The 8,518-nt window shown below is 47.2% G+C and overlaps 1 protein-coding gene across 1 annotated transcript; it reads right to left on the bottom strand.

The window, feature by feature from the left end:
- Window positions 1-6,555: 6,555 nt before the first annotated feature.
- On the bottom strand, window positions 6,556-7,659 carry LOC138368586 (variant surface antigen E-like). Its single transcript, XM_069331114.1, has 2 exons — window positions 6,877-7,659; window positions 6,556-6,630 (listed from the first exon to the last, which is right to left on the bottom strand). The coding sequence occupies exons 1-2, from the start codon at window positions 7,657-7,659 to the stop codon at window positions 6,556-6,558; spliced, it is 858 nt and encodes a 285-aa protein (XP_069187215.1).
- Between the last annotated feature and the right edge of the window lie 859 nt (window positions 7,660-8,518).

Below are 8,518 nucleotides of genomic sequence, written 5' to 3'. Positions count from 1 at the left end.
TTGGCACTTTCCACTGAAAATTTATTTTCCTTAGAAGGGGGAATGAGGTAGTTTGGCGTAGGAGTAGTTGTGGCACAACCTGTTCCGTCCTCAAGCCATGCTCGTCCCAACTGCCGCCAATCCCCTTGAGACATTTGTATTTTGGTATGATATGTGTAATACAAAAAATTAAATCTCGGAAAGAAAATAATATAAACATATATATTATAATTTTGTGTATAGATATGAAAGGAGCTTTTATTCTTTTGTCATTCGTTTATATATCAGTTCGTCCTCAGGCTAGGATCGGTATCGCTGCGCCCCCCTCCCCCCCCCTAAAAAAAACACTTTTTAAAAACAGATTTGTTATATATAAATTACTATTAGTAAATTTTAAAGTTCTGTGGATAGTTAGACGCAGGTTAGGTTGAGTGTTTTGGTTCTATTGGTGATTATTTATATCTGAAGTGCGTGGGTGAAGCATTTACAGTTTTGTAACTTTTTTTTTTTTTTTTTTTTTTTTAAATGCAGAGTATGCAAATTAAATATAATAAAAATGCAGAATACATAAAGGAAAACAATAGACCACCGGCCAGAAGGGCCGACAGCATAGCACAACAAAACACATACACAAGAAAAACATGAAAAATACAGCATACATCAAAGCACAAAACAGGATACAATGGCAATCCAACAATCATAGTACAAAACAACACCTCCAGAAAAACAAAACATACAACAAGAGGCATAGCAGGAAACAGAACAGTGCAAACACAAGACTGTCCAAACACGTACAACAGGTAAAGCAACATAAAATCAAAACATTAATAAAAAAAAACACACACCAAGCCATCCGCCCCGTAAACAAAAGGCGAGGCCAAAATAAACAATTACAATAAACTCGCACACCTGAAAACAAATCAGGCATAAACACAACAACTAGCCTGAAGGACCAAGAATGCAACAACAAAGTACATCAAGAAACAAACAAATTAATACACAACCAAACAAAGTCACAAAACACCGGCCTGAAGGGCCGACATCAAAAACACAAGAAAACAAAAGAAAAATACAACAAAACATCACAACACCACACCAAACACACAGCAAGCACACAGATTACGAAAAGATCTCATACTTGTCCGGCCACTCGTCCGCCGGGAAGCGAATACAATACGCCTCCCAAAGTAGCATAATGTCCTCCGAAACATGGTCACTATTGAGCGTACGAGGATCAGGCATTCACTCTGGCACACCTACAATAAAACACTTAGCCCGACGAATCCAGATGGTAGAAGGGCACCACGGATCAGGACGCACTCGGTCAACAATATCAAAACTCAACGGATGGTCAGCATCATTCGCCACTCCAGAGGCCAAGATGAGAGGGAGAGGCACCTTCCCATGAGGCCGAGCAATGGGCAGCACACTGGGAGCCTCCTCAGCTGCCTCACAGGGCCCCTCGTCAACCACCGAACGTTGTATCTGCTGGGACCCCCCACGCTTGGCATCCTTTTTCAGCACCAGCTTGATGCCTCGGCTCGCACCAGGATCCACACCATCCACGCTCGTAGGAGCAACCACCTCCCACTGCGGAGAACCTTCTGCAGGAGAAAGAACAGGAGGTAAATTAGACGCACAATCATCGTCAACAGCTGACACATGGACATCAGCCACCACCAGCGTCGTAGAGCACGAGTCACCCGGAATCGCCACACCATCTCCCGAAGCTGCACCCGCGTCATAGTCCTCTATATCAGCCCAAGCAGTAGAAGAGCGCCTAGAACGCTTGGGCACTGGCCGCACATCCTCACAGCCGGAGGCGGACCCAGAACCACGGCCCTCACGAACCGGGCGAACCACCGCCCATCGCAGTACTGCAGCAGCCTCAACCACATGGGGAACCGGGCCGCACACAACAGGATGCTCCGCAGCCCCCCCAACACCCAGCACAGCCAGAACACCTGGCGAGGGTGCAGGACCAGGCGCAGCAGCAGGAGTCGAGGAAGACGCAGACGCACTCGGCTGAGGGACAACAAGTACCTGGGGCATGTCGGGTGACGCAGGAGGGGCCGCATCAGCAGCGACTGAGACCTGCTCCACTTCATCTCCGGAATCCACGCCCTGAGGGAGCGGCGGGAAATCCTCCTCCCGGAATAAGTTAACGGGTGCAGCAGGTGTCGCAGAGCACCCGGCAGCCTGATGCCCCAACTGGCCACACCGGAAACAAGTACGGGGCTGCCGGGCATAGTACACCCGAACGTAGTAGCCCAGCAGCCGGACAGAAGATGGGATATCCGACCGCAGGCGCATACCTAATGTACGGACGTTCGTCTGCTTCCCAGCATACTTCCCCGAGGACAGCTTGTTCACCCGCACACTGATGACTACACCATACCTCCCGAAGAAGCGCCGGAGAAGGTCTTCAGGGAACTCCAGGGGCGCACCGTGCACACTGACATATGTCAGGGCAACACTTCGGTCCGAGATCGTAACGGAGCCGGGGCCATCCGGCAACTGCAATGAACGCCCCTCGTTCCGCCGGAGGAAATCCCGATACTCCTCCTCCCCCACGAACTTGACAATCACCTTGTGGGCCGTAACAAGCTCAACGCCATACACAGCTTCCACCAGGACACGAAGCATGTCGCACATAACTAACTCAATGGCCGGATAACCAGCCTTACACGTGAATTCCAGGCCCAAGGAATTTACCCGCAACACAGGAGGAATGGCCAGGCCCCCAATGTCAAAACGGCCACGTCAGCACGCAGCCAGGCAGGCAACAACACTGGACAGGGAGGGTAAGAGACCCCCACACCCCCTGCCGGCGAAAAACTGCAACCTCCCCAAACTGCCGAAGTGTTCAGACGACACGTCTTCACCCTACGGCTGCTCAGGTGGAACTCTACAGAGTTGTAACTCAAATAGAGGTCGTCAGCGACGAAGTGTTCGAACGTCATCAGTTGTGAGTCGTGTGTGAAGTGTTTTTCATTCATAAACAGGGAGATTGGCGGCTGGATTAACGAGCATTTGGGCTTGTTGATGAGGGAGGGTTGTTTATTTTAAATACGTAGGGTGGAGGGGGGGGGGGAAGCATTTGGAGAGATTCGCGTCGAACATAAGTGAGCGAAGCACTGTTCGAGCACTGCGAGTATACACCGAGAGGCGAACTTCGCTTCTTGGTGTATATCCACTAAGGGGGCAAATCAAACGCAAAAATTCGGAAAAAGTCGAATCTTTTTGAAAAATTTATAAAAATACTACAACGTTCTGGCAACACTTTGGCGCAAACCCGATAATGCTATGATATAAATTAAAGTATTTATGGTATATTTCCATGCGTAATTGTGCAGAATCCGGTGCCCCGCGGCTGTGGCGCGCCAAGAGTATTGCGTCGTACGTTCTAAACGTCAATTTTTTCGTAATAACGTCGTAAATATCGATGTATGCATAAGGAGTAAATATACACTCATTGGCAACCTTCTCATCCCTTGCTGTGCTATAGGGGAGGTCCCAGCCCCCAGTCACCTCGTGTGTCTGATAGGGTGCGGACATGTTCTGATGCGCGCTCCATTTTCGTTCCTGTAATTGCTCATTTTTGCGTCTACTGCACAAACTCTTATAAAGAGATAGTGCCAGAAGATAAGAGCAGCAAATCTGGCAGTAGGTCGCCGTCTTTATCAGTAAAAGAAAACCGCTTTAGCGCGAAGAGTAATATCCAGTGAGAGATTTTGGCGCACCACACCTCCTTAACCTTCCTCTCACACCACCTCAACCTTCCTCACACACCTTCTTCAACCCTCCTAGACCATCCTCACACACCTTCCTAGACCTCCCTCCCTCCAACAAGCCGAGTCAGGCACCTGAGGAAGGTGATCCAGCAATCATGCAGGTGCCTACTAGTGCCCAATGCAGTGCCACCTTGAGGACCCACAATTCAGACCAATGTCAATAGGTTAGTATGTTTTAGTGTTATAATTTGGTATTTTGTAATAATTGTAATATGTATGTGCAGGATATATATATGTATAATTTTTTTTTTTTTTTTTTTTTTTTTTTTTTTCTCGTTTGTTATCAGGGGATGTGCATGGAACTTGCACACTTTGCTCAATGGATGCCTATCTGCAAGGGTGCCAATTATGAACGAAATAGGTCGATGTCAAACTCGGCTACAGGTGGCCGAACTTTGATCTTATTTTACTCAGGTAAGTAATTTACAACTTCAAGGTGTTTCTCAGCTTTCATTTATTAATCAATTTACATGCAAATTACACCTTATATGTAGAGTTTGTGCTTCTATAAAAGTGTTGAGACATTTTAGTCCAAAGTCCATTTGTTGATTTTATAAAAATTTATAAACATCATATATTGCATATTTTTGGAAGGGTAACTTTGAATAATTATATTATTGCACTAAACACTTTTTGGCTAAAACCCCAATTATTAATCCTTTATTACATGCTAATGTGATATCTGAGTGTTATAGAAATGATTTTAGTTGACACATGTGTTCCCTGCAACTTTTTGAAAATGTTGAAAATTCGTTGCATAATACGTTGTTCTGTATTTTTTTCTCCTTTTCTGTTTAGGGTGTGATGCTGAAACTTGGACCAGTTGCAGCCCTTTCTATAACCATTTCATGATTAAATTTTAAACAAAATCGGAACATTTTGAATTTTCCGTGATTTGAGCCCCTAAGTTTACTTTAGTCCCGGACTATGTTTGACTAAATTATACTTGCTGGTTGGTCAGTAAACAATTGCGGTGGCCTTTATAACCCTCCAGAGGTTGATTGGCCTTAAGCCCAACGCCAAATCACACTGTTCGAACATAATCAGTTGTAAGTCATGTCGTGTGAAGTGTTTTTAAACAATAGCCAGGGGGATGATTGTTTGATGAGCCAGCATGTGGCCAGTGTCTTCAAGCATTGCTGTACGGGCAAAACTATCAGGAGAAAGCGCTAAGCCAGTACGATAATTTAGCATACGGATAAGAAATGCGCCTCAAGTCTTAGAACATAACGAGGTTATGGAAATAAACTACGTCTACTCCACCGAGCTACATATAGTCTTCCCGGCTTAGTGCCTTACCATAATTACACACTGTTGCTTCATCACTATTAAATCCAATATTTCATTTACTGTCACGCAAGCAATCTTAATGACAATCTGTGCTATTACCATACATTGACAAAGCCCAGGTGAAGTATGTAATGCACGGTACACAGCGTGCTGAACCCTCATTGTGTGAACCAGTCCACCGAGGCGAGTGTGAAGCTCAGTTACCAACCCGTCCTCGACTCAAGTCCATTACATTCAGCGGTCAACCCCACAGACGCATTCATAAATTTTAACATAATGTTCATTCAAAACAGGAATTTTCTCAAGTATAAATTAATATTATAATATATTAGCATATTGTGTATATATAGGCATAGGATAGGTTAGGTTAGGTGTTTAGGTTCTGTTGGCGATTATTTGTATTTGTAGTACGTGGGTGAAGCATTTATAGCGTTGTGATTCGAACAAAATTCGTCAGTGAAGCATATGTTCCGGATATGTTCGAATATCAGCAGTTGAGAGTCGTGTGTAAACCGCTTTTCATTCATAAACAGGGGGTTTGGCGGGTGCATGGAATCACTTTTGGATCTTTGTTTGGAGGACGGGCTGCAGTTACAGCTTCATCCGTGTAGTGTGAAGCACAACAATTCTCACGACGTCAAGACAGTTGAGGAGTGAGATCAGTAGATTATCATTCGTGAGTGAATTGTTATTAATGGACCTTGTGACTTGCCTGATTGGGATGGCTTGCTCAAGACAACCCATTATTGTTAATCCAGGAGCCATCCTCATAATGTAGGTTATTTGTTGTTATTATTCGTGGTGTAATAAACAGGAAGGCGATAGCGAATACTAGACACATTAGTTTGTATTATACTAGAGGGGGGGGTACCCAGCGTGGCTCGGGTGGCGGACGCCTTATCACACTACATACATTCATTCTTACTGTAATCGTCTTCCCTTTACTGTAATCATCTTCCCTTCACTGTAATCATCTTTTCAAACTGTAACCATTTTAGCTGCACGACTTTCTACTCTTCGCCGCCTTCCCTGCCCTTCGCCTCCTCTATGGAGCTGGGATAAAACGTAGGGAAGGAATGGTGCCCAATAATTTGAACCATAGGAGATTGAGCGCCAACCTGCAAAAAGCGAGGCCTTCGTTATACAAACCAGTCCAAGTGGTCTGGTTAATGTACTTGCGATGATTTCGGGGCTTAACGTCCCCGCGGTCCGGTCCCCGACTAGGCCTCCTGGTTGCTAGACTGGTCAACCCGGCTATGATTACATCTGCGCAAGACACCGCCTCCACCACCATTCCTGTCATCAGCCACTAGTCTTAAGGGATATACATAACAAGAGCCGTTTATTACAATAAAATGGTGGTCCTCCCACTGATGCTTGACCGTTTTGTCGGTCTAATCAACTTTGACCAATTTGCTGGTTCTGTCGATCGCCCTGTTTGCTGCTGCTGCCTGTCCTACCCCCCTGCCTGCTGCTGCTGCTGCTGCTTGTCTTACTCCTGCCTGCTGCTGCTTGTACTACCGTTGCTGCCGTCTGTACCACCCCCGAATGTTAAAATCCAATTAAACTGCAATTTAAAAATGTGACAATAAATATCTCATTTTAATAATTTAATCACTCGTTGATTAATGGTGCAATTGAGCCACGGTATTATGATTGTCAGAGTGGGAGGTCGGGGTGGGAGGAGAGGACAGCGTGGGGAAATGGGTGGGAAGGAGAAGGGGAGGGGGCAGACAGGAAATTTGGGTGGGGGAAGGTTCAGTTTCAAATACACCTCACGCTGAGTGTTAACGTAATGGGTGTAAATGGACACCATCGACGAGTCTTGCTGTCCCGGGTGAGAGGGGGACGAGTCTTGCTGTCCCGGGTGAGAGGGGGACGAGTCTTGCTGTCCCGGGTGAGAGGGGGACGAGTCTTGCTGTCCCGGGTGAGAGGGGTACGAGTCTTGCTGTCCCGGGTGAGAGGGGTACGAGTCTTGCTGTCCCGGGTGAGAGGGGTACAAGTCTTGCTGTCCCGGGTGAGAGGGGGACGAGTCTTGCTGTCCCGGGTGAGAGGGAGACGAGTTTTGATGTCCCGGGTGAGAGGGAGACGAGTTTTGCTGTCCCGGGTGAGAGGGGGACGAGTCTTGCTGTCCCGGGTGAGAGGGGGACGAGTTTTGCTGTCCCGGGTGAGAGGGGGACGAGTCTTGCTGTCCCGGGTAAGAGGGGGACGAGTTTTGCTGTCCCGGGTAAGAGGGGGACGAGTTTTGCTGTCCCGGGTGAGAGGGGGACGAGTCTTGCTGTCCCGGGTGAGAGGGGGACGAGTCTTGCTGTCCCGGGTGAGAGGGGGACGAGTCTTGCTGTCCCGGGTGAGAGGGGGACGAGTCTTGCTGTCCCGGGTGAGAGGGGGACGAGTCTTGCTGTCCCGGGTGAGAGGGGGACGAGTCTTGCTGTCCCGGGTGAGAGGGGGACGAGTCTTGCTGTCCCGGGTGAGAGGGGGACGAGTCTTGCTGTCCCGGGTGAGAGATGTCCCCCAGAGAACCACGAGACTGATTTCTTGACGCTATCTTAACATGCACCAGGAGTAGCGACCACGTGCCTAGCCGTCCTCTGCACATCTCTGATTGAGCAATCCTCACCGCCTAAATTAAACGTTTTGGAGGACCGGTGGGCTTAATGTTACGCTGCGGACTTGGTTATACAGTGGGGAGATGGGAATTGTAGTCGTCATATGCGTCCGTTTTGTACAAACACTGACATGTTTATTGGAGAGTTGTTATAGTCTTGTAAATGTGTGTGTGTGTGTGGGTGGGTATGTGTGTGTGTGTGTGTGGGGGGGGGGGTATGTGTGTGTGTGTGTGGGGGGGGGGGTATGTGTGTGTGTGTGTGTGGGGGGGGAGGGACTGTACCACATATACCACATTTGTTAAGTAGCTCAAGGCTATGAATTATTTTGACTAGATTTTTTCATTTGAAATTCTGTATCGAATTGACCTCGACAACTTCCTCGTTTAGTTCCTTCCATTGCGACTCTTAGACTGAAGTTTCCTCTCTTAAGTCTGTGACTCGGTTGTGTTTCATGTTTCTAATCATGTCTCCTCATTCTGTTGTTCCTCACTTTCAACACTGTTTATCTGTTTACTTGGTCAATATTCCTTAGAATCTTCTTAGTCTTAGAATCTTAGTCAGTTCCGTCAGTCTTTTTTCCCTCGGTTTCCCTTAGTTGAACGTGTTTTCTATTGTTTAAATTTAGCATAAATGTGTTTATAATGACCGAATCGACGCCCGATAGCCACACTCGTGCCCATTTCCACGCCAACATCCACGCCATAATCCCACATCAACACTCGCAGCCATTCCCCTCACATCCATATATCCCCCATATCCACAAGCGCACCCGTATCTACCTACACAAACGGTCATAACCACACCTGCGTTCACAGACTCGTCCACGCCCACAGACTCGTCCACGCCCAC

This window comes from Procambarus clarkii, chromosome 25 (assembly GCF_040958095.1).
Source record: "Procambarus clarkii isolate CNS0578487 chromosome 25, FALCON_Pclarkii_2.0, whole genome shotgun sequence".
NCBI lineage: Eukaryota > Metazoa > Arthropoda > Malacostraca > Decapoda > Cambaridae > Procambarus > Procambarus clarkii.
The sequence above is the reverse complement of the archived record's forward strand: the minus strand, read 5'-3'. Positions and strand labels throughout refer to the sequence as shown.